This window comes from Engystomops pustulosus, chromosome 4 (genome assembly GCF_040894005.1).
Source record: "Engystomops pustulosus chromosome 4, aEngPut4.maternal, whole genome shotgun sequence".
NCBI lineage: Eukaryota > Metazoa > Chordata > Amphibia > Anura > Leptodactylidae > Engystomops > Engystomops pustulosus.
The window spans coordinates 91,140,094-91,167,378 of NC_092414.1; the positions used below are offsets into that span (position 1 = coordinate 91,140,094).

Here is a 27,285-nt window from a genome sequence, read left to right on the forward strand (position 1 = left end):
GAAAGCATGGTGAACTGACACTGGGCAGATCAGGGGAAAGTCAAAGGATGCACCCGACGCGCGTTTCACACAAATGCTCCTGACGCAGCATTTGTGCGAAACGCGCGTCGGGGTGCATCCTTTGGCTTTCCCCTGATCTGCCCAGTGTCAGTTCACCATGCTTTCGGGTAAGTGTGCAATAGCAAGATGACTTTTTCAATACTGGATGGTACCTCCAGTTCTGTGTATGGTTTACCTTCACTGCACATTGCCACTATATCCCCTACTTATTTGGGTCTAATATTTGACTGCACTGTTATTTATTGTCAACAATACTATTAGGACCCTGGGCCAATAGGGGTAGCCACTGGTCATCTGTGCTGCCCTTTTTTCTATCTTGGGCTACTTGTGTCCCCCATACATTGCGTTTATACTTTCCCATTTGAGCGATATATATGCTGAATTTATGTATTTACTTTCAATAAAGAGTATTATTTTAACAAATTAGTGTTGGTTGCCGCTCTGGTCCTTTTTTTTGGTAACATTGTTTATAGTACTCCTGACATCGGGAATAGACACCTTATTTAAGCCTCCTTAGCCTGATAGGCAAGGGAGCTACTGTACACTCAGTTTCCCTAAAGTTACAACCCTAAGCAGAAGAAAAACAGCGCTTCTTCACTTCAAATATTCTTTTACAACAGCTGCCAATCTTTTTGAAGGAGAGAAGTGAAAGTCTCGGGAGCATGCCCTCCAATAAATTCTTTGGCAGTGCTTGACTTGTATACAATAAGTGCATGGTTGAAAACACGTTTCTTTAGAAGCTTCCATTGAAGATGCTTGCATAGGTTCACTGTGCGCAGCATGCTATCCTGACTGTGCTTTTAATGTTCCCCTGCAGACATCTCCATAACAATAGGATCGACTCCCTGGGAAAGAAATGCTTTGACGGGCTCCACAGTCTGGAGACTTTGTGAGTTGACCTCTTATTTGTTTCAGTCCTTTCACTGTTTTCATTGATATGCTAAAAAGAATAAAAATAGCTCAAAAGCCAAACATGCTTTTTGGCTTGCCTAATTGCCAAGTGTTTAGTGCAATTGTTCATATGATGACTGTATAAAACAAATCCTGTATCTACTAACAATGCTTTGGAGATATACCTTCTGTACCACTTCTAAGCTATAACTCATTATGATGGAGGAGCACTATAAGATCTACTCTGAAGCTATATTTATCAAACTTTACATTGGCTGGAAGAATTCAATTAGCATTGGTAGTGTTTTTCCATAATAAATGAAAAAGTCAACTTACTGCTTTGAAACAGTGCCGTCCCTGTCCATAGGCAGTGTATGGTATTGCAGATTCAACCCCATACTTTTCAGACTAGAGTTGTTTCTGAAATAAAACCTGTTTTCCCTAATACTGTAAAAAAGCTTCATGGAACTGTGTACAATAATGTTCAAAACCTTTGGCAAGAAATATAATGCAAGAGTCTGGATTTAAAGGGATTGTCCACTGAAAAAATATAACATACTCTAACCAGTTTTGTCAAAATATAAAAAAAATCTGATTCACATATCAGATTTCTTTATTTTTAATGCTAGATGCTGTCAGTTCCCTTAACTTCTCTGCACTACATGGTCCTATGATGATGCCTGAAACAAGAGCTTTCTAACAAAACACTCAATCATTGACTTTAAAGGGGTATTCCGTGAATATGAACTTCTGATACAAAAACCCATAATGCTATAAATAAATGAATGAGACAAAGCTCAATGTAATTAATAATAAAACAGAGCTTAAATAGTTTTTATGATTCATACAATTTTATGGGCTTTCTAAAGTATGCAGTTATTTCCAAGATGGCTACCATGGGATACTACAACTCCCATGATCCGTCAGTTCTCAGTAGCAGCTCCTTCCTCTTATGCTCTGCTCCCAGTGGTAATTTCACAGACTGTTTTTCTCTGTTACCCTAGTAATGATGTGTGTATCTGCCACCACTGCACATTACCTCACTCAGAGGGTATCTCACCATAACACTGGCCATACTGGATGCACTGCAAGGAACCAATTAAACCCAAACATAGTGATAATCACATGACCTGCCCTGGTAGGTGCAGGACATGTGATGTGGACATGTGACCAGCAGCCATCTTCTATCATGTGTCTGCTCCACAGAGAGTAAATCAATGGATCGATTAAAGGGCTAGTAGCATTTTAATTCTACATTATAGTCTATGTCCACATAATTTTTCTGCTAAGGGGAGCAAAATTTTAAATAACAAGTTACACATTTTAGCTTATATTTAAATCACCCATTTGAATATGAATTATGCTATGCTATGATTATTTCTGGAATAACCCTTTAATAATGACGTACTACAGTCAATGATTAACCACAGCGGTGCCATGCTTGCATGATCAGTGCATATTGTATTTGATGGGAATAGTTTGCTATGCCACTTCATTTTAAGATGAGAAAAGAAGAATGCACTTTAGGCTACATCTATGAGGAATCTGAACCATTATTGAGTTGGATGGTAGTTAAACTAATTTGAGAAGAGTCCAAGTCAGATCCATGAACTCTCAGATAACGGAGAGGATAAATACTTGTTCAGAATTTGTGATGGTGCTGCGTTTCCAACTTTTTTTTTTTTTACCCAAAAATTTTTTATTTTTTTATAGAAAAAGGTATATATGGTACAAAAAAAAAAAATCTTGAGATCTTACATACATAAACAATGTTACACATGGCACCATTACCACCTGGATTATTGCATATAATACCTTTAAACCCCTTACCACCACCACTCATAATAGCCTGTACAACATAAACAAAGCAGCTAGTAGCTTTTAAATTCATTACCACCCACCCGCAACAAATAAACACTTAATTCGACTTTATAATCTTAATAAAAAGATTAAAAAAAAAGATAGAGAAAAAAAAAAAAAAAAAAGGGGAGGGGAGGGGGGGGGGCTCTCTCTCTCCCGGTATCCATGTCCCACCTAAACCAATTAAGCTGGGTATCCCAACACTCTCTCCTCCTCTGTTGACAAATAGGTGTTGAGCCATTTAGACCAAAGCTTAAAAAAGGTTGCTTTAGATTTTATACCCCTTCCCTGGCCCTCCGCCAAAATTGTCTTATTGGTTGTACGCTTCCAGAGAGCTATTGAGGGCGGATCTACTGAGGACCATTTTTTAATGATACAAAATCTGGCAAGAAACAGCAATTTTTTTGCTACTAGTTTTCCCCTACCAGAACCTTCAGTTCTTTGCCAGATGCCCAATACACAAACTTTAAAATCTAAGGAAATCCGGGAATCACAACACCACTCAGTGACCCTTATGACCTCCTTCCAATAGTTTTCAATCGAGGGGCAAAACCAGAGAGAATGCACATCATCGGTTTTTTCTTTACCACATCTTTTGCAACAAACCGTCTCTCCAGAGAACTTTGAGATTTTTTGTGGTGTGTAGTATGTTCTTTGGAGAATGGACAGTTGGGCCAGACGATGGGACGGGATTTTAAGAATTTTATAAATATCACCACAAGTTTCCAACTTTGAAAGATCCCCCCCGCAAAGTATCTGATTTACTGAGTAGTCAGTATCAGAGATAATGAACACCCATAGCACAATACCTTTAATAGCAATTCCCACAATTTTATTCATTCTACCCACAAGAAATCGATTAAAAAAGACCTTAATTACAAAACTACACAGTAAATGAGATACGTTACGAGGAGGATATTTCAAAGTTGGAAAACAGCCCCATTACAAAATCTGCTTGAGTATTTATCCACTGCAATATCTGGGATTTTGTGGATCTGACTTAAACTCTATTTAACCTGAAAGAAAGTATAGATACCTATGGTTGGCTGCCCTGGATTTCTATGTTAAATTGAAAAAAACAAACTCCTGGAATGGTTCATGAAACCAATCGCTTCCCAGAGCTTATTACCCAGTGCTATTAGCATTACTGTATTTTATATCATTTGAGAAGAGACCTGTCATTAAAGAAAAGCAGTCTGAATAGATCCTATCCTATTGATAATAATTAGAGATGAGCGAACATGCTCGTCCGAGCTTGATGCTCGGTCGAGCATTAGGGTACTCGAAACTGCTCGTTACTCGGACGAATACTTCGCCCGCTCGAGAAAATGGCAGCTCCCGCCGTTTTGCTTTTTGGCGGCCAGAAACAGAGCCAATCACAAGCCAGGAGACTCTGCACTCCACCCAGCATGACGTGGTACCCTTACACGTCGATAGCAGTGGTTGGCTGGCCAGATCAGGTGACCCTGGGATAGACTAGCCGCTGGCCGCGCTGCTCGGATCATTCTGTCTCTGGATGCCGCTAGGGAGAGAGCTGCTGCTGGTCAGGGAAAGCGTTAGGGTGTTCTATTAGCTTACTGTTAGGCAGGAGTGATTCTCAAAGAACCCAACAGCCCTTCTTAGGGCTACAATAACGTTCTACTTTTTTTATTTTAATTTGCATCTTTTACCATTTTGTGAGGAATTAGCAGGGGGACTTGCTACCGTTGTGTTTAGCTCTTAGTGGCACACATATCCATAGCAAAGACCGAAGTGGGAAAATTCAGTAGGGGTTGGATTTCTATTAGGCAATAACTCAGTGTCATCTCATCTGGCATAGTAGTGTGCTTCCTTTGATACTTGGCTAGAAAATAGCCATAGGAGAATACAAACAGCTTCTTGAAGCCTACAGTAGCGTTCTATATATTTGATTTCTGGTTGATCTGCTGGTGGCTGTAGTTTCTGCAGTGCATGTACTTGCCAATTCTGAGCAATTTGTAGTGAGACTTGCGACCGCTGTGTTCTGCGCTTAGTGGCGCACATATCCATAGCAAAGGCCGAAGTGGCAAAATTCAGTAGGGGTTGGATTTCTATTAGGCAATAACTCAGTGTCATCTCATCTGGCATAGTACTGTGCTTCCTTTGATACTTGGCTAGAAAATAGCCATAGGAGAATACAAACAGCTTCTTGAAGCCTACAGTAGCGTTCTATATATTTGATTTCTGGTTGATCTGCTGGTGGCTGTAGTTTCTGCAGTGCATGTACTTGCCAATTCTGAGCAATTTGTAGTGAGACTTGCGACCGCTGTGTTCTGCGCTTAGTGGCGCACATATCCATAGCAAAGGCCAAAGTGGCAAAATTCAGTAGGGGTTGGATTTCTATTAGGCAATAACTCAGTGTCATCTCATCTGGCATAGTACTGTGCTTCCTTTGATACTTGGCTAGAAAATAGCCATAGGAGAATACAAACAGCTTCTTGAAGCCTACAGTAGCGTTCTATATATTTGATTTCTGGTTGATCTGCTGGTGGCTGTAGTTTCTGCAGTGCATGTACTTGCCAATTCTGAGCAATTTGTAGTGAGACTTGCGACCGCTGTGTTCTGCGCTTAGTGGCGCACATATCCATAGCAAAGGCCGAAGTGGCAAAATTCAGTAGGGGTTGGATTTCTATTAGCCAATAACTCAGTGTCATCTCATCTGGCATAGTACTGTGCTTCCTTTGATACTTGGCTAGAAAATAGCCATAGGAGAATACAAACAGCTTCTTGAAGCCTACAGTAGCGTTCTATATATTTGATTTCTGGTTGATCTGCTGGTGGCTGTAGTTTCTGCAGTGCATGTACTTGCCAATTCTGAGCAATTTGTAGTGAGACTTGCGACCGCTGTGTTCTGCGCTTAGTGGCGCACATATCCATAGCAAAGGCCGAAGTGGCAAAATTCAGTAGGGGTTGGATTTCTATTAGCCAATAACTCAGTGTCATCTCATCTGGCATAGTACTGTGCTTCCTTTGATACTTGGCTAGAAAATAGCCATAGGAGAATACAAACAGCTTCTTGAAGCCTACAGTAGCGTTCTATATATTTGATTTCTGGTTGATCTGCTGGTGGCTGTAGTTTCTGCAGTGCATGTACTTGCCAATTCTGAGCAATTTGTAGTGAGACTTGCGACCGCTGTGTTCTGCGCTTAGTGGCGCACATATCCATAGCAAAGGCCGAAGTGGCAAAATTCAGTAGGGGTTGGATTTCTATTAGCCAATAACTCAGTGTCATCTCATCTGGCATAGTAGTGTGCTTTGATACTTGGCTAGAAAATAGCCATAGCAATAGGATAGCATTGTTTGGTTTTAAAAACTCAAAAAAAAACAAAAAACACAAAAAAAAAAAAAAAACACAAAAAAAAACAAAAAAAAGTAAAAAAAAAAAAATAAAGTTATAACTCTCATTTTAAAAATGTTTAACCCGAGGGCTAGGGGTAGAGGACGAGGGCGGGGACGTGGGCGTCCAACTACTGCAGGGGTCAGAGGCCGTGGTCCTGGGCGGGGTGAGACACCACCTGCTGATGAGGGAGCAGGGGAACGCCGCAGAGCTACACTCCCTAGGTTCATGTCTGAAGTTACTGGGACTCGTGGTAGAGCACTGTTGAGGCCAGAACAGTGCGAACAGGTGATGTCGTGGATTGCTGACAATGCTTCGAGCAATTTGTCCACCACCAGTCAGTCTTCCACGCAGTCCACCCATGTCACCGAAATCGCCACTCCTCCAGCTCCTGCACCTCAGCCTCCTCCCCCCCAGTCTGCCCCCTCCCAGGAAAATTTGGCATTTGAACCGGCATACTCTGAGGAACTGTTTTCTGGACCCTTCCCACAGTCACAAACCACTTGTCCGGTTGCTGCTGAGCAATTTTCCGATGCCCAGGTTTTCCACCAGTCACAGTCTGTGGGTGATGATGACCTTCTTGACGTAGTGGAAGTGTGTAAAGAGGTGTCCGACGATGAGGAGACACGGTTGTCAGACAGTGGGGAAGTTGTTGTCAGGGCAGGAAGTCCGAGGGGGGAGCAGACTGAGGGATCGGAGGATGATGAGGTGACAGACCCAAGCTGGGTTGAGAGGCCGGGTGAACACAGTGCTTCTGAGACGGAGGAGAGTCCTCGACCTGAACAGGTTGGAAGAGGCAGTGGTGGGGCCAGACGGAGAGGCAGGGCCAGAGCTGGTGCATCAGCGCCACTGTCAACTAGTGAAGCTCCCGTGGTGAGGGCTCTTGCGGCGAGGGCTAGATCTTCAGAAGTGTGGAGGTTCTTTAAGGAAACACCGGATGACCGACGGACTGTGGTGTGCAACATTTGCCAAACCAGGCTCAGCAGGGGTTCCACCACTACTAGCTTAACTACCACCAGTATGCGCAGGCATATGAATGCTAAGCACCCCACTCAGTGGCAACAAGCCCGTTCACCTCCGGCCGTGCACACCACTGCTCCTTCCCCTGTGTCAGCTGCTAGTCAGCCCCCTGCCCAGGACCCTGGCACAAAAACCCCATCGTCGCCTCCACGATCCTCCACAGCATCCACCAGCGTTCAGCTCTCCATACCCCAGACGCTGGAGCGGAAACGCAAATATAGTGCAACCCACCCGCACGCCCAAGCCCTTAATGTGCACATCTCCAGATTGCTTAGCCTGGAGATGCTGCCCTATAGGCTAGTAGAGACCGAGGCCTTTCGCAACCTCATGGCGGCGGCCGCCCCTCGGTATTCGGTCCCCAGCCGCCACTACTTTTCCCGATGTGCCGTCCCAGCCCTGCACCAGCACGTGTCAGACAACATCATCCGTGCCCTGACCAACGCCGTTTCTGACAAGGTCCACCTGACCACGGACACGTGGACGAGTGCTGCCGGGCAGGGCCACTATATATCGCTGACGGCACATTGGGTTAACTTGGTGGAGGCTGGGACCGAGTCTGACCCTGGGGCTGCTCATATACTGCCGACGCCGAGGATTGCGGGGCCTACCTCGGTCCAGGTGTTTCAGGCCTACTATGCCTCCTCCTCCTCCCACCCCTCCTCCACCTCCTCCTCCGAACTACCATCCGTGGGCACGGCGCCATCAGTCGGTAGCTCTAGGCACAGCAGCAGTGCCGTCGCTAAGCGACAGCAGGCGGTGCTCAAACTGCTGAGCCTAGGCGACAAAAGGCACACCGCCCAAGAGCTATTACAGGGCATCACGGCGCAGACTGATCTGTGGCTGGCACCGCTGAACCTCAAGCCGGGAATGGTTGTGTGTGACAACGGCCGTAACCTGGTGGCGGCTCTGCAACTCGGCAGACTGACACATGTGCCATGCCTGGCCCATGTGTTAAATCTGATAGTGCAGCGTTTCCTCAAGACATACCCCAATCTGTCTGATTTGCTCACGAAGGTGCGCCGCATCTGTGCGCATTTCAGGAAGTCCAGCCCAGATGCTGCCACTCTCAGGGCAGCGCAGCGCCGCCTCCAACTGCCCGCTCACCGACTGTTGTGCGACGTGCCCACGAGGTGGAATTCAACACTGACCATGTTATCCAGAGTTTACCAGCAGCGCAGAGCGATTGTAGACTGCCAGATGTCAACTTCCACCAGAACTGGTAGTCAGGTCAGTCAGCTTCCTCAAGTCTACAATGAGGAGTGGACGTGGATGTCTGATATCTGTCAGGTGCTGAGTAACTTTGAGGAGTCAACACAGATGGTCAGTGGCGATGCCGCCATCATCAGCCTCACCATCCCGCTGCTTGGCCTGTTGAAAAACTCTCTGGTCAGCATGAAGTCGGAAGCTTTGCGCTCGTCACAAGAGACGGGGGAAGAATATTCCCTTGTTGATAGCCAAAGCACCCTGAGGTCTGTTTCTCAGCGCATATCGGAGGAGGTGGAGGTGGAGGAGGATGAGGAGGAAGAGGAGGAGAATGTTGGCGAGACACAAGAGGGGACCATTGTTGAGTCCTTCACTGTTCAGCGTGTATGGGCAGAAGAAGAGGAGTTGGAGGAGTTGGAGGAGGAGGAAATGGACAGTCAGGCCAGTGAGGGGAGTGAATTCTTACGCGTTGGTACTCTGGCGCATATGGCAGATTTCATGCTAGGCTGCCTATCCCGTGACCCTCGCGTTCAAAGAATTTATTCCAGCACCGATTACTGGGTGTTCACTCTCCTGGACCCACGGTACAAGCAAAATCTTCCCACTCTCATCCCTGGAGAGGAAAGGAGTGTGAGAATGCATGAATACCAGCAGGCCCTGGTGCACAAGCTGAAACAGTATTTCCCTTCTGACAGCGCTAGCGGCAGAGTGCGTAGTTCTGCGGGACAAGTAGCGAGGGAGAGTAGGCGAGCAGGCAGCTTGTCCAGCACTGGCAAGGGTACGCTTTACAAGGCTTTTGCCAGCTTTATGTCACCCCAGCAAGACACTGTCACCTGTCCCCAGTCTCGGCAGAGTAGGGCTGATCTTTACAGAAAGATGGTGAGGGAGTACGTAGCTGACCATACCATCGTCCTAAATGATCACACAGCTCCCTACAACTACTGGGTTTCAAAGCTGGACATGTGGCACGAACTGGCGCTCTACGCCTTGGAGGTTCTTGCCTGCCCTGCCGCTAGCGTCTTGTCCGAGCGGGTTTTCAGTGCAGCTGGTGGCATCATCACCGATAAGCGTACACGCCTGTCGACTGACAGCGCTGACAGGCTGACGCTTATTAAAATGAATAAAGGCTGGATTTCTCAGAATTTCCAATCTCCACCAGGTGAAGGAAGCTCAACCTGAATAATTGATCCACTCCTCCTCCTCCTCCTCATTTTCCTCCTTCTCCTCCTCTTTGTACAGTAAAGCAGAGGAAACTGGCTATTTTTTGACAGGGCCCACTGGCTCTTGCTATAGTACTTCATGCATTTAATTTTTCTGGAGGGCCACCTACCCGGTCCTCTGTTTGAAACAATTTTTGTGAGTGCCACATACAGGCACTCAATCTATTCCATTTTACTGCAGGGCCACCTACCTGCTCCTCTGGTTTGAAACATTTTTGGGACTGCCACATACAGGCACTCAATCTATTCCATTTTACTGCAGGGCCACCTACCTGCTCCTCTGGTTTGAACAATTTTTGGGACTGCCACATACAGGCACTCAATCTATTCCATTTTACTGGAGGGCCACCTACCTGCTCCTCTGGTTTGAAACATTTTTGGGACTGCCACATACAGGCACTCAATCTATCCCATTTTACTGGAGGGCCACCTACCTGCTCCTCTGGTTTGAAAAATGTTTGGGACTGCCACATACAGGCACTATCCAAATTAAATTGTCTCCATAGCAGCCTCCACACGTTGTCTCCATTGCTACCTCCAAAAGTCGTCCATATAGCTGCCTCCATACATCGTCCCTTTATCAAACGAGGTGTGTCAGGCAGAAATTTGGGTTGTTTTCATGGATTCCACATCAAAGTTGTTAACTTTGTCGCCACCCTGCTGTGTTATCCACAAAATATACTGGCAAACTTTTACCATTTAGGGATATTATTTCAGCGCTTCTTGCGCATCTGTTTACATTCCCCTCACCCGGCATATCCTAAACTTATAAGAACGCTACTACACTTGATCTTATACAAAAGGTTCTTAGAAGTGCTGTTTGGGGAGTAGCCTAGAGACAGGGGCTTGGATTGGCGAAAGCTCGCCTGGCAGCGGAACGCCAGCTCCATGCGCATCATGCGCTTCTTGCGCATCTGTTTACATTCCCCTCACCCGCCATATCCCAAACTTATGAGAACGCTACTACACTTAACTTGGTGCAGGCTGGGACCGAGTCTGACCCTGGGGCTGGTCATATACTGCCGACGCAGAGAATTGCGGGGCCTACCTCGGTCCAGGTCTCAAAGGCCTACTATACCTCCTCCCACCCCTCCTCCACCTCCTCCTCCTCCGAATTACCATCCGTGGGCATGGCGCCATCAGTCGGTAGCTCTAGGCACAGCAGCAGTGCCGTCGCTAAGCGACAGCAGGCGGTGCTGAAACTGCTGAGCCTAGGCGATAAAAGGCACACCGCCCAAGAGCTATTACAGGGCATTCCACATCAAAGTTGTTAACTTTGTCGCCACCCTGCTGTGTAATCCCCAAAATATACTTGCAAACTTTTACCATTTAGGGATATTATTTCAGCGCTTCTTGCGCATCTGTTTACATTCCCCTCACCCGCCATATCCTAAACTTATAAGAACGCTACTACACTTGATCTTATACAAAAGGTTCTTAGAAGTGCTGTTTGGGGAGTAGCCTATAGACAGGGGCTTGGATTGGCGAAAGCTCGCCTGGCAGCGGAGCGCCAGCTCCATGCCAAGATCCAACTAACATAGTTTTAACTGCAGCACCTTTAATCTACTACTAGTTCACTGCCTCCATACATCGTCCCCTTATCAAACGAGCTGTGTCAGGCAGAATTTTGGGTTGTTTTCATGGCTTCCATGTTAACTTTGTCGCCACCCTGCTGTGTAATCCACAAAATATACTGGCAAACTTTTATCATGTACCGATATTATTTGAGCGCTTCTTGCTCACCTCCTTTGGTTCCTCTCTGCCACCCATTGGTTTGAAGCCTGAGTCCATTTAGGGTATGTCGCCATGACACTCTCTAGCCTGCTGCCGCTGCCTCTGCATGCCGTCCCCTATAGTGTCAGGGTCAATTATTGGATGTTTTAGATGCTATCTAGCTTCATTCTGTCACTCTGTCATGGCCATGCTGTTGCCCATAATTTTGGCATAATGGTGCGATTATGCAGCCTCAGAGGCATCCATGCATGCTGCCCCTGCTGTTTCCTGTCCATTTCCGTGGTGTTTCCATCCTTTTCTGAGGTTCCCAGGTGTTTGGCCAAGCTTCCCTGTGCAGAGCCTTGGTCCCCTTGAAAAATGCTCGAGTCTCCCATTGACTTCAATGGGGTTCGTTATTCGAGACGAGCACTCGAGCATCGGGAAAAGTTCGTCTCGAATAACGAGTACCCGAGCATTTTAGTGTTCGCTCATCTCTAATAATAATGTTACCAAATAAATAGATACATAGAATGCACAGAATGGACACATGGATCTGAAACAAAAATACACACATGCAATCTTCCTTAAAATTCTGGCTGGAATTATTTCATGAAGAATAATGTGTTAAAGGACATCTACCACCAGGATGAAGGACTGTAAACCAAGCACACTGACATACTGGTGTGTGTCCCCTCTTGCAGGATCCGCTCTTTTTTAAGCTTCATATGCCCTTGTTTTTAAAGAAAAATAAGGCATTACAAATAATGCAAATTAGTCTGAGGGATCCAGGCTCCATCTAGGAAGGCCAAAGCCCCTAAGGCTCATTTGCATAATGTTAGCATTTTTTTATGTAAAAACAATAGCTTAAGAAGCTAAATAAGAGTGGATCCTGCCAGAGGCATTAGAGCAGCCAATCAGGCAGCTTTACATCCCTAGCAAATTGGCATGGCTGTGATCATCAAGCAATCCATCAAGCAGCATATCCGGCACTGACCAATTATCATAATAATTACTTAATGAACAAATCATGATAATCAATATTATTGGGGGTGTAAATATAGCCTTGCAGGCACCTGTCATGTGCAGGATATCCACTATATAGAATGTAGAAGTCTCATAGTCAAGAGCGATTGTTTCTGAGGCTGTCATACATTGTTCCACTCTAATCTGAACTGGGTAAGGTGGAAGTGAAACTTGCATTATGTCTCCTGAAATAATTGTACCCTCTTTAACTCTGAAGTGGCACCAGTCAGCTTAGAAAGGCTTAAACAAAGTACATATTTTTTGTTTTTTTGGCAGCACATTCTCAGCAGTAGCGTTTTCTTTTACAAGGATTATGCACATAAAAGCTTCTTGCAGACTCTGAAAAGTGATTTTTTTAACTGTGTTTATAATAACATAGCTCTTAAATCCCAAAATGAAGTGTAGTTTCCTCCCTAGTAAATAATATAGTGATAAAAAGAAGATTGCACATTCTAGGGCAAGGCCTTTCATTTAGCTGCCGAGAGATCTGTGCTCTTTGTACCACACAAGCTTCAAATGTGCACATGAAAATCATCAGCTCCAAAATGGGACCTCATCTTACTGCACCATAGAAAATAAACAACAAACTTAATTGATACAATATTTTATACTTTAAATTGATAGGAAAGATTATGCAAGACCCTCCTCACTTCCATTCAATACCTAAAATGTTTGACTGCTTTAATTCTGTATTGATTTAAAGGGATTGTCTGGTATCTGACTCTTGAAGAGCCATTGGTGGAGATTTATCTTTTCTCATTCTAGTTTTCTATTTGTCTAGTTCCTTTGTTGTCTAGTTTCTTAGTCTTATTTGTCTTACGTGAGTTCTCCTTCTGTTGAATTGCACCTTGTAAAATTACTCCCTGGTTTGGAGGATGCAATTTTTTAAAAAAAAATTGCAAATTTTTGTGCAAAAAGGACTCCCAGTCCGCTGTCCAATAAATTTCCTTCTTTCTTTCTTTCCTTCTTTAATGCTTTTATTTATATTGTCTGCATATTGCAGCCGAAAGACAATTCACTGGCAGGTTTATTTTTGTTTAAAAGTAAAAATGTCTTTACAGCAGTTTTGTCCGTTGACAACTTTTGATGTATCTAAATAAAACATGTATGTTTTTTTTAATGCATTTTTACATTGCTGTGCACAGGGCTTGTGACAAATGAAATCACAACAATGTGTGATATCACAACGATACGACAACTCTTTTAAAGGGAACCTGTCAGGCAGTTATAGGGTCCCAAACTTTTTCATCTCTATGCATTTCTTCTATGAAAAGGAATCTGGATTAAAAGTAGTCATGAGTCATCCCCTTATTGGTCTGCCTGAGTCAGTACTCCAGATGAAGCAGAGGACAGTGCATCTCGCCTCAATAGACAGTCACCCAGTATGTAGAGCATGCACAGTGATGCGTGATGTACTGCAGGGTGCATGCATTGGACCCTCATGCAAAACCATCTCATCAAACCCAATGGGCAGAGGTGTGATGAATATGTTTTGGACCCTAATTCCCAGCAGTATAAAGGCACAATGGTGATGGTGTTCCCAAACTGTCAGATTAAATGATTAATTATTAATTATTAGTATTAATTATTAAATTGACAGATTCAATTAAACTGGCCCTTTAAATTATTGGTCAGCTTCGCTGCCTTAAAGGCACTGTGATAACTTTTTCCCATCTTGTCATCTGGGAGTTCACTTCACTCTGTGTTATAAGCACTTTAGAAGGGATACACATTATCCTAGTATTCATCTCAACTACGACCAATGAAGATTCATTGTATGTGGACTAGATCCATTCTATGACCCTTGACAGATGATATAGTTTGTTGAGTTCACAAGGTGACATTTCTTAGTTCTTACTGTTAGATTTCATTTCTGGTAAGTTTCTTAATTCTAAAAAGAGTACCAACAGTTTACTGCTTATTATAACTGTCTGGCTTAACATCTGAAGTAAGCAATTGTTGTTGGGAGTTTTTTAGTATTTGATGCCTTGTAAGAATTTACTAGCACAGTGTGGAAATGTTTGCAATAATACGCCCTCTGCTGGGATTACATGTGTCAAAGTGTCTGTCTCTTCAATTCTAGAGATCTAAACTACAATAATCTAGATGAATTTCCTGCTGCTATCAAAACCCTCAGGAACCTCAAAGAGCTGTAAGTAACCCTTTACAGGTTATGGAGTACTTTATAAACAATGGAAGAAATTACACAGTAACGGAACGTTGAGATTAAAACAATAGGAATGTGGTCCTTACTAGAGTTCTTACAATCTAGATAATACAAATTTCTTACTGAATATTGAAATGTAACTGAAGATATAGCCTTCTCTGATATTATTGGCTACAGAAAGAAGTATGATTTCTAAGATTTTTTTCGGCTTTCATTTTAGGGGATTCCATAGCAACAATATCAGATCTATTCCTGAACATGCATTTATTGGGAACCCTTCACTTATTACAATGTAAGTAAATATTGCATATGTTGTCTACGTATGAAATATTTATTTTTCAGATTTATGATTATTCATAACATAATAACATAATTTATTTTTAAAATAAAAGGGTAAATATATATAGCCTAAACAAGTCACCAAAATGTGAAAAGTATATATAGAAGTTACTTTTAAATAATAAGTAATAATTAATGTAACATATTAGTTTTGAATAAGAATGTGTAATATTGAATATTGTATGTATAGATAAATATAAAACAAATATTAGTCCCGGTTGAAAGTTTTCTTCAAGTTACATTAATGCATGAAACATTCTAATGCTGTGACAATGGGATTTATGGTTGCAAATCTGCGTGTGTAAAGGAGCACCAATAACGCAAAGTCACTTAAATTGCTGTCGTTTCCACATGGGACCGAAAAGAATGGGATTCATGTAAAACAAAATAGGAAATAAAATTGACATATTCCAGCTTGACATAATCACATTAGATACAGGCTTTGTGCTACACATGGATTGAACTGAAACGATTGTTACAGAACGTAAGGGCCATTTAAAGAAAAAACAGAATTTACCACAGTGTGGCTATATAATCCTATAACCAAAACCACATTCCACACTGGAATGATTAGGCAATTGAGCAAGACATAAAACAGTTCACTATGCTGCTAAATCAAAGAAGACAATTGTAATTCAGATGCTGAGCAGCACACAACGTTGAAAAGCACAACCCCAAGGGTCAGAACACCCAAATTATGAAAATTAACCCCTTCAGCAACAATGAAAATATTAAATTTCTTATTGACCGTCTGTATCTAAATGAAATTGTGGCCATTAGCTATGTGTAGACCACCTTTTTTTTACTGTATATAATAAGACATGGTATGTATCAGTAGATTACATATTTCTGTTATACCCTTACCTTACCAGTCTTTTTTTGTTTTATTCTAAAAGAGATTTTTTTTTTCCCCATTCCTCGATTTATTCCTAATCCTCCTGTACGTACGAGCCACTAAATGTTACCTTATTTAGTTATGGCTTCCTATCTGAAAATAAACCATCCTTTTATTTCCAATGATTGATATATTTGAAAGGTAACCCATCACCGAGAATTTATAGCATGTTATGCATGTAGCATGTTACAGAACAGAATGAGCTGAGAAATTTCATCAATAGTTTTTTGGGGAGGGAGACACCAGTGTAACTTGTAATTTATGTATTTCCTGTTATATTGATTCCCGGTGTAAACAGATGTAGCAGTCAACCAGTGATAGGTATGTCTTCTTGACTTCCTAACATACCGTATATACTCGAGTATAAGCTGAGACCCCTAATTTTACCACCAAAAACTGTGAAAAGCTATTGATTTGAGTATAAGCTGAGGGTGGGAAATGCATTGGTCACAGGCTCCCCAGTATATAGCCAGCAAGCCCCCAGTATTATATAGCCAGCCAGCCCCATGTAGTATGTAGCCAGCCCCCTGTAATATAAAGCTAACCAGCTCCCTTTAGAATATAGCCAGCCAGCCCTGTGTAGTATATAGCCTGCCAGCCCCCTTGTAATATATAGCCAGCCCCCTGTAGTATATAGCCTGCCAGCGCCTGTAGTATATAGCCATCCCCTCTAGTATATAGCTTTCCAGCCCCTGTAGTATATAGCCAGCCAGCCCCAGAGAATATAGCCAACCAGACCCCTGTAGTATATAGCCAGCCAGCCCCCTGGAGAATATAGCCTGCCACTATGCCCAGCATATAAAAAAATAAACTGAGTACGGAGTAAACTGAGTACCCATCCAGAGGTCCAGAGCAGATCCTCCTCTTACTTAATGTGCGCCGCTGCTGACATAGTAGTTTATGCACATGGACCTGTCGCTGACCTGGAGCTGGTGTTGGAAAGGTGAGTACTCAGTTATTTTTTTTTTATTTACCCGAGTGTAAGCCGAATGGGGAATTTTCAGCACAAAAATTGTGCTTATACTCAAGTATATACAGTATTCAAAAATATATGAATCAATAAATATCAAGTAATACTAAATATTTTTCCACTGATCAATATATTAATCTGCTGAGCTTTTCTGATTTATAACATACTGCTTGTTGATCACTGATTTATGGTGTGTTTCATTATGTTCCATGCAGCCACTTCTATGACAACCCTATTCAGCATGTTGGGAGATCTGCATTTCAGCACTTGCCGGAGCTGCGGACTCTGTGAGTTGTTAAATAAATAATTCAGAAAGGCTGACAATCCATTCTGTCATGGAGAACAAGTTCATTGACAAAACTATGGAATAATGTTTTCTAACTGGTATTTTGTTCTACATGTCTAGCTCACTTTTTGACTTTGATTGGATATTATACCAGACACTCAAGAGTATTTGTCGCTCCTGAGATGCCTTTATGTTTCTGAAAGTCTGTTGTATGTCCAAACATTCAGACTTACCACAATGAATGACAAGAGGAAAGAACACCCATGTTCTTAACTTGTGTAGTACTTTCTGGAAAACTAACATACGAGATATAAAAGATCTTAGGATCCACTATTCTTTTTGCTTCTTATGCCATTTTTTATGCCAGTTATTTTTAAGGATTTAAAATTATGCAAATAAATCTGATGGGCTTTGGGGCTCCCGAGATTTTCATTGAGTCCCAAAGACTCATTTGCATCATTTTTAAATCTTTTTTGTGCAAAACAAGGGCATAATGGCCTACAACAACAGTGGATCCTGCTAGAGGGGCATACACCTTCATGTAAGTGTGCTTTACAATCCTTGATTCTGGTGGTAGATGTCCGTTCACCATGTTTGTTAGTTTATTTGTTCCTTTACATTCCTTTGAATGCAATTTATAAGTGTAGTTCAGTTTCTATGAGATCCATTACTGTAAACAATTTATAACCAAATGACACCAGATTGGAAAGAACAGTTAGGGTATTTCTTGTGGTTGCTCATATTGATTTTGATTTCAATGCCTTTATTCTTTAAATAGAAATAAGAGTAGACTGTTGAGATGAAAATATCCCAACAGCATCATGCTTATCTATTTGCAGAATACATACGGCACAGCGGTCATATTCACTTCATTTCCTTGGGTTGGCTAAAAGATGGACAGTGGAGTTAGGCTACATGAACACCTACCTTGTACACAAAAGTGTTAAAAACAGGGTGAAGTTTGCAGCATGTTTTTTGACCAGGTGGAAACAGGGGTATGAGTGCTTATAATCCCTCCCATCTCCATAGGGAGCATGGTTTATCTGACAATCTTACTCTGCATTCATCCAGGATTTTCCAGACCAAACCTACAACTGCTGAACTGAACATATTCCCTGAATTAAATTCAGCAACAAACTCTTGGGCATTGGGACTTAAATGGAATCTGTCATAATAGAGGTCAATATTTTGCATTCCCTGACTCCCTGCTTTCAGCATGCGGTGACTCTCGGCAGCACATATCTCAGTCTTATCGATGACTCCCCTTTGCTCATTCCTTACGGCAGTGAGGTGACTTGAGCAAGATGGTTTAGTAGGAGAGAGGTAAAGGCAGAGGGACTAGTGAGGAGAAGGCAAGGGGGCATCGACAAAACTGAAACATCGGACATGGGAGCTAGAACCCCCCCTTCTCCCAAGACTCACCACACACTGCTCACAAGCCAAGCCACGTAATGTAAAATAAAGTTTTTTAAAAGCAGTACAATTGTTCAGAATTGCAGAATGGCCGATCATCATGTAAAAATTACCTCCTGATCATAGGTTCCCTTTCAGGTCCTATCCATAGGTAGTTTGGTTACTGTTTTGGAGAAGTAATTGTCTGGCATAGCCTGGAGCAGTTGGTAAATACAAAACCGGCAAAATGTTTGCCCAAAATTTAGCGACACTTTATTTCCTATATTGCATTTCTAAATGCCAAACTTTTGGCAGTTCTATTGAAAGGTACGGACAAAATATGCTTTTTGTACAGTGAAAAGTGGAAACATGTATTTTTATACTCCAAACATACTGGTAGGTTGATTAGATTGTGAGCCCCATGGGGACATGGACTGATGTGACAAGCTCTGTGCAGTTCAGCGTAATCTGTGTGCGCTATATAAATAAATAATTATTATTATTATAAGGTTTATTATTCTTACAAATAAACAATTTCCATGGTACATGATATCTTCCCCTCGCCAAAAAAAGGCATGTGAAAACTCAACTTTTTGGACTTAGCATTTTGAATATATATTCATTTTACATTATGTTTTTGGTCTTCAAAGTTTTTCTTTTCTTCCCCGCCATCACTTTAAAGCCATATCTGTTATTTACTTATAGGATCCTTAATGGGGCATCTCAAATTACAGAGTTTCCTGACCTAACTGGAACCACAAGCTTGGAAAGTCTGTAAGTCCTTATTACTGATGATTTATTATATGACTGGTATGTCTTATCCATAACACCCTTGTACTGATAAGAATATGATGGTGTTTTTTCAGAACCTTGACAGGGGCACAACTGGTCAGCCTCCCGAGTGTGATCTGTGATCAGCTGCCTAACCTGCAGATGCTGTAAGTGTTATTTTATGGATATCATGTAATATTCACACCTCGGCCGGTATTAGGAAATCAATCCCCTTATGTGAATAATTCCTTTACCACGATTAAAGTACACATCCTCCCCTTCTCATATAACTGTTGTTTTATTCAGGGGAAAATGTGCCTGGAGCAAAGATAAAGAGTAATGTAAGCACTTTCATGTGATTATTAAAATATATGCAGTAACTGGCTATTAGAGGAGAATTATTTGCTACCAATAAAAACAATAAATCATAGGAATCAAAGAATAGTTTGCCATGAATGTGACACTTGGTTTGATCTCAGGACTGTGTTTGGCAGTTCATGCTGGGAGTGCAGCACTCTTATGGGAGAGGGGGAGTCAGATTTCAGTGCAGATTATCTGTGTGCTTTAGGAAGGAATTTAACAGTTTTTAGTGTACTGGAATAGCTGCCCTACACTAAATCCTTAGCCCAGCTCAGTGCATGCAATGTCTTAGTAGGGAGGGGAGACTGTTTTATGGAATTTGTCTGTGCTTGTTAAGATACGGTTCAAAGGTAGTGAATGGTCCAAGAAATATTGAGAGCAGCCATGAAAGAACAGAGTTTGTTCTATCTTTCCAGCAATTAGAAGAGAAAAAAACGTAGTGGCACAGGACACAGAGCCCCAAACTGCTCATTTACCCAACTCACATTGTGTGTGAGCAAAGCTCTTTTGTATGAAAATCACTGACTGCTACAGTGTTCTGTGCGCACCATAAAGCACCTCTTCTGTACACCATGCCATCCTGAGCTCTGCTATTCACTTTTGCCAATTAAAATTCACTCAAGACAAAGCTTCCCAGCTGTGGGCTGCAGAGGAATCTGGACACCCCCTGTCACCCAATATGTTCTCCCAGGCTTATGACATGAAACTTGGCTGGCACTGCAACCTATCTCCATGGCTTAGCTCCAGTCTCAGATGCTATCTACCCAACATCAATAGCAATAGCATAAATCCTCTCTGTATCTGTGCGCACATAAAAACTTTGAGGATCAGTCATAGCAATGTACAATCTGGAACCGGGATGTATAAAGTAACCAAGCACAATCGGTGCATATATCATTATGTACAAATGACATTTGATAAGGATTAGACATGCATGACTTAGCTGCAGGCTCCCAGTGTGACAATTTATTATGTCTTTGACCTACACAGGGAAAAAAAAAAGATAATTTATGACAGCAGCTATTAGATCATTGTGAATGCATGTGGTGTTCCTTGACTTGGCATTTGCTATATTAACACTGATTACAATTTATTGCTTTATTACTAGTGTCAGTGTTGTAAAACTTTCCACAAATACGCCATACACATTTGTGTTTTAAGGAGGAAAAATTATATTTATAGACATGTTGTGTTTTTGGTCTGTAACGCCTGTATGTGTGCGGTGAATGCGATCCAAGTTCAGGGTTCCAAAAAAACAAAAGACTGCCTTACAAAAACATTAAGCACATTGTGATGATCTGAAAGCCAAAAATGTCGAGCATTTACAAGCAAAAATTATTAGGCCCAGATCTTTATTATACTTATTACATTCATCATTTTATTTACTCTATTATTAGTTTGGAGACACAGGATAACAATATAGATGGAAGTTTGTTTGTTTTGTGCTAGTTTATTTCCATAAACACATGGGTAGATTTGTACAAAAATATGTGGCCTGCTCAATGTGCATCAAAAGTTCCTCTTTCTTATTTTTATCCAACATCCAGATGTCAAGTTTTATGGAAATAGCTCTAAGTGTTCTCCTTCTCTGTAACTAGATAAAAGAAATAAAAGGCTGTACAACATAAAAAGAGTAATTGTTAGCTCTATATAAATTTTATTACAATATTGAATACAATATTAGTGTTGGTTTCAGACTCTTCACCTTGTACCCAGGGATTTCCTTCTCCATGGGTACAACAACAAAATCTTAGATGTGAGTGGGAGTGGACAATATTAAAGGAATAGTCAAGACCCTTTCCAATTATTAAATAATAAATAAACATATTAGGTATTATCAACTTATTGCTCTTGTGACATTGGTTACCAACAGGTCACTGGGGGAGATTTAATGCCATGTTGTCTGGTTTCTTGTACTAAATTTTAAGACTTTTTTTTGTCTCAGTTGAGACCATAGTTTCATCTTGTAACAAAAAGTAGTACAAGAACAACCAGTACCAGCCAATGTAGTGATATAGCCTCCCCATTGTATTTTAGTCTACAGCTGCAACATTTTGTAGATATAGATATTGTCACGGGTGTCCCCGTGATCCATATCTCAGATCGCAGGAATACCTGTGCCCTCCTGGGGGCCCGGCTCCCTCCGACCCGCACTTACCTCGCCACAAACCTACTTCCCGTCAAAGTGGGCCGTGCACGCTGGTCACTTACGGTTTGCTATTTAATCCAGAGGCTCCCATCCTTCCCAGCTGTATCTTCAGCCATTCCTTGTGAAGTGAAAGCCCTCTTGTGTTCCTGTGTTTCCAGTGTTCCTCTGTATTCCCGTTCCTATGTTCCCGTTCCAGCTTTCCAGTTCCGTGTGCCTGCTCCTGCATTCCTGCTGTGAGTTCCAGGGTTCCTTCCAGCGCTGTACTCCTTCTGACATCCCGGGCACGGACTGTATTCTTCAGTACTACCTTGGCTGCCACTGTGGGCTAGTCGTACCTGTGGAACAACCTGGTGGTATCACGCTGCAGTAAGACCATCCCGCTTTGCGGCGGGCTCTGCTGAAGACCAGGTGCCACTTAGACTCCGGTCCCAGGTGTCGGCTAGCACCATCTCCCGCGGTGGTCCAGAGGGTCAACAGACCCATTTCCCAGATGCCTGACAGATGTTTTAGCATCTACATTTATATCAGACACAAATCTTATGGCAAACCTTTCTAAGTTTGACTACAAATAATAGAAATGAATAGTATTAAAGATAGATTTGGTGATGAGGATATTGTGTCTTGTATTAGCAAAAATAAAATAAAATCCCAAATCCCAGGGTATGTGCTTGAGCTCATCCAATGAAGTAATAGGTATGACTCCAACAATGTGATCACTAAACATGTCCACGATAAAGCAGTCCAGATGTGTCTGACATGCGTTCAATTATACCTGGCTCCTGTCCAGTCCTCCATAACTATGATTAATTGTGAATACTGATATTTATTTACGTTCTATAGTAAATTTCTCTGATGCAAGGTAGCATTAGAGCACTTAAGAGGTAATTTCATTTGCTTTGAAGCAGCCGAAAAAGCACAGAAAGCTCTTATTTATGTGAGAGCTTCATCTGTATGTAATTTGATTGCCGTTCTTAGATGTGCCTGTATTGAGTTACAGTCCTAAACTTAACTCTAGTGCTTCTCAGGCCATCATGGATGGATACATGTACGCAAATGTCATAACTGGTATTTTTTCCTATTAATATTTTTTTTGCGTTATCTATTAGCCATTGTCCCCCCATTTATAAATGTGCCAATATGTTGCATTGCTCTAGTGCTAATGCCTGCGATTTCTCTTTTTTACAGAGATTTGTCATATAATCTTATAAAGGATTTGCCCAGCTTCTCGGGGTGTCAGCGACTTCAGAAGATGTGAGTATTTATTACAAGTGCAGATGTTTTACAGTTAATTCTTTCATTGCCACTTAAGCTTTCCAAGCCATATCACTTCAATCATGAGCTGCTTAATACAATTAGCCCCATCATTTTTGGGTTAAAGGTGATATGATTGTGTAGAAAGGTTTGTTATGAAATTTCACGCTCCAACTCCGCACTTATAATTTGTCTGTCATTGCAGAGATCTGCGTCATAATGAAATCTATGAAATAAGATCCAGCACCTTTCAGCAGCTTACTGTCCTGAGATCCTTGTAAGTGCTTTCTAAAGCTTTCCCTTGTTTGATCCTATTTTATTTAAGGCTTTTAAGCACTATAATTAAATATAGCATGAAGCTAACAATATATTAAAAAAGGACACATTCCTCTTGTAGTTTCTCATGGCAATTCATTGGCTACATAATCTATACATTAGTGTGATGCTTAGTTTACATTACATTAAATTAGGGACAAAATGCACAAAATTGGTCACAATGTTTATCATAATGTTTCATGTATCAAACATTTGATGCAACTTTTGTTTGACCAACTTTTAAACCTATGTTTGGAGTAATGTTGTGCATTCTAAACACCACTCAATGGCCTAAAAAATACTGTCATATTTTATATATCACAAAACCATAAGTGTCAGGATATTCACCGCTACATATAATTTTTGACTAAAGGATTTGTTTATATATAAGATACTTGATAAGTGTAACTATATGATTAGTGCAACTATTCACTATCAATTATATCATTTACATTAGAGGAGTGGTTATATATATATATATCACAAGGGGGAAACTTTGGTGTGCCACAATTCATGCTTACATTATTAGTCATTATACCGCCAGATAGACAGTTCTGGTATATTTGGACATATTTGGCCTGGTAACAATGAGCTACATGCTGAGATTTTAGTAAAATGTAAAAAACTTACTACGGTAAGTTTTATACAAGTGTAAGATTTGTCTTTTAAGATAGGTATATGTGATACCACCATTGATGGATTGTGAATTTTTGGTGAATTTTGATGGATTGTGAATATTTTTAAATATATAAATAAATCATTTAGTCAAAAATTAAATTGAATGGTTACTGTGCTGAGACTTATGGTTCCTTTTTGTGATTTGTACGTATATACTAGTCAACACACAGCACAAATGGTTAGCATGTCACCCCTATCAGACATGTTGTACATATACAGTGCCATTTCAAATACATAATTTTTTACAATATTTTATATATGCAATATTTAGGATAGCTAAATACTTACCGGTATATATGCTTAAAGGGAACCTTCTATTCAAATTGACCCACTCAATATACCGTATATACTCGATTAGAAATCAAGTTTTTCAGCACAATAAATGTGCTGGAAAAACCAAACTCGGCTTATACTTGAGTAAAAAAATAGATAAAATCAATACTCTCCTTTCTGACGCCTCCCCGTAGTTCTTCTTGCTTCCTGTCGGTGGCAGGTCCTTGTGCTGGTCCGCAGCACACCCACTTATGTCAGCAGCTTGCTGACATTACAGTGTGCGACGCCATCACACATGGCCCATCACTACCGGCACACACACTATGATGTCAGCAAGCTGACCTGCTGCTGACAGGAAGCAATAAGAGGACCTACGGGGGTGTCGGAAAGGTGAGTATTGATTTTATTTTTTCTTTGACTCGAGTGTAAGCCGAATTGAGTTTTCACTGTGCTGGTAACGAAAGGCCTTGTGTGGTGACAAGGTGCTGGACCTACCACCGGTCACCGACATGAAGCAAGACGAGGACCTGTGGGGTCTTTGATAGGTAAGTACAGTGGGTTTTTTTGTATGTGTTGAACAAGGGGCTGGGTGGCTATATATTGGGGGGGATGCAGCAGCAGGCTGGCTATCTACTGGGAGGGAGGGGCAGCAGCAGGCTGCCTATATACAGGGAGTGGCAGCAGAAGGCTGGCTATATATCGGGGTGGGGCAGCAGCAGACTGGCTATATACTGGGGGGGCAGCAGCAGGCTGGCTATACTCGGGGGGGCTGACTAGGGGCTGACACTGGTGGCTGGCTGACTAGCTATATACTGAGGCCAGGAGAAGGCTATGTACTGCAGGCTTGCTGGCTATACATTGGAGGACAGGTGGCTGTCAGGCTTTATTTTGGGGGACAGGAGGCTAGTGAGCTATAAACTGGATGAAGGCTGTGACCAATGCATTTCCCACCTTAGGCCTATACTCTAGTTAAATGGTTTTCCCAGTTTTCTGTGTTAAAATTAGGTACCTCAGCTTATACTCGGGTCAGCTTATACTTGAGTATGTACGGTATATCAAAATAAAGACTTCATTAAAAACTATGATTGAAAAGCATTACCCTTATCCCTAAATGGTTCCTTTCCATGGCTGCAATGTTAAAAACATCAGTTTATAAACTTATATGCAACTCATATTAATGTGAGTCCTTCATATTAATTGTTCACTGCGCTGCCTCCCTGTTCCTGATTGACAGATTTCACTACTACCAACATGCTGCTTTTATGGAACTAGTACTTAGGGACCGTCTGCGAACATGCAACTACTGACTAATACAGCTTCCTTTACTTTCCCCAGCAGGCAGTGTATCAAATGCTGGAACTTTGAGAGAGAGACAGACAGACAGGGGTTGTGTGTAACACAGTACTACATCATTAACCTCTCCCTCAGGAAGGTGGAAGCTAAGATGGGCCTGGCTGTATGAAATCAACCTCATTGTCTCTCTCATTCATGAGGGGGCTGAGTTATCAGTATCAACCTCAGTGAGGAGGTGGGGTATACTGTATACTGCAGCTCCCTGCCTCCATGACTGGAGCAGAGGACATCAATAAAAGTATTTTTTAAAAGAATGCTGGCTCTAATCCCATTGATATAGGCATCAGTGGAACATGTATAAAGACATCTAAAAGATACTGGGGCACATTTACTAAGGTCCCTGCACCAGATTTCTGCCTGACCAGATTTTCTTTTCAGTGCAAGCTGCTTGACATGTATTTAAAAAGTGTCGCTGCCACATTTGTGTCGCATACAACCCTTTTGTGTGGTGAATGCACTATACTTAAGCAACATAAATTTCGTCACTGAAATGGGTTTTCCGGTGCTCAGTCAGACCTTTCTCCACACTTATCATGCAAAGTCTGACAGAAGTGTGTTAAAGGTCCCCCCCCAAAAAAGTGCACTCTGCCGGAGCAGTGCAGGGGGGGGCAGATTCATGAAGGATGGAAGCCATAAATCCTGCATCTGGTGCCCTCTGCATATTACATAGGCAAACTGCACATAGTGCAGTTTGCACTGTTTTTAGTAAATGTGTGGTCTGTGAGGGGGTTTCTGGTGACAGGTTCTCCTTAACTACGCTATCTGTTCTAAAATTATTGGGCTTAAGGGTACTTTATAGTGAAAATATATAGTGAAATTTGGTTAATATGTTAATAAACAGGGAACATGAACTGTCCACCAGTTTCCAGTGTTTGTACAGATTTATTTTGAATGGCATTTACCATGAAGGCACTATACTTGCAATATTTTGCTCCTATATATACCTAATATTATTTTTTTTTCCTTTTGTTTACACAGGGACTTGGCCTGGAATAAAATAGCATATGTTCATCCTCACTCATTTTCATCGTTGCCTTCTCTTATCAAATTGTAAGTAGATAAATAATAGTAATAAGTCCCAAGTTGATTTACCATTGTTCAGGTCTCATTTGTGTTCCTAATCCACCATTCTCAACACTTCCTTAAATATTGCTGAAAAGCTATAGCTGGTGAAGAGCAATGTTTATAGGAAGTGGGAGATTTTAAAAAACCTAGATTCAAGTGCAGAGTAAAATAAACTGATAAAATCTCAATATAGATGTGCTTACCTATAGTAGGAAGGCTTATCAGGGAATGAAGACTATTTAGGTGGGGCCGCAGCCTCATGACACCCATTTCTCTGGGTCAAAAAGTAGTTGTACTCTATGCTTCTATAAAAGAAAGTTGCACATATAGGGGGATATTTATCATACGATAGCCCTGCCACTGAATTTTCGCAGTGCAATACATCAAGAGGCTTCAATAATCAAGAGGGTAGAAATAAACGTAGCCGGTGACTTATTACATGTGAAGAGTCGCCGACTGCAGAGAGTGCGCAGGCATAGGGACAGTAAAGCCCCGCACCGGTCCACTCCCGACCGTCCACGCCCTCCTTTTAGAGGGCTAAATAATCTCAAGTGCTAGAAATAAGTTAGCATTTGTGATTATTTCAGGGCTTCTACAGCACTGACATGGCGCAGAGGCCCTAATAAATATGCCCCACAGTTTTTATTGTACATGATGAAGGCTAATACATGTATGG

At 41.8% G+C, this 27,285-nt stretch overlaps 1 protein-coding gene across 1 annotated transcript in view; it reads left to right on the forward strand.

Annotated features, from left to right (window-relative positions):
- The window catches only part of LGR5 (leucine rich repeat containing G protein-coupled receptor 5), a 120,009-nt gene that overhangs the window by 73,601 nt on the left and 19,123 nt on the right, over positions 1–27,285 (forward strand). Inside the window, exons 7-15 of the mRNA XM_072146716.1 lie at positions 878–949; positions 14,429–14,497; positions 14,733–14,804; positions 16,932–17,003; positions 19,100–19,168; positions 19,261–19,332; positions 22,860–22,925; positions 23,131–23,202; positions 26,523–26,594. Of these exons, the coding sequence (XP_072002817.1) occupies positions 878–949; positions 14,429–14,497; positions 14,733–14,804; positions 16,932–17,003; positions 19,100–19,168; positions 19,261–19,332; positions 22,860–22,925; positions 23,131–23,202; positions 26,523–26,594 (636 nt within the window). The remainder of the gene's footprint in view (positions 1–877; positions 950–14,428; positions 14,498–14,732; positions 14,805–16,931; positions 17,004–19,099; positions 19,169–19,260; positions 19,333–22,859; positions 22,926–23,130; positions 23,203–26,522; positions 26,595–27,285) is intronic.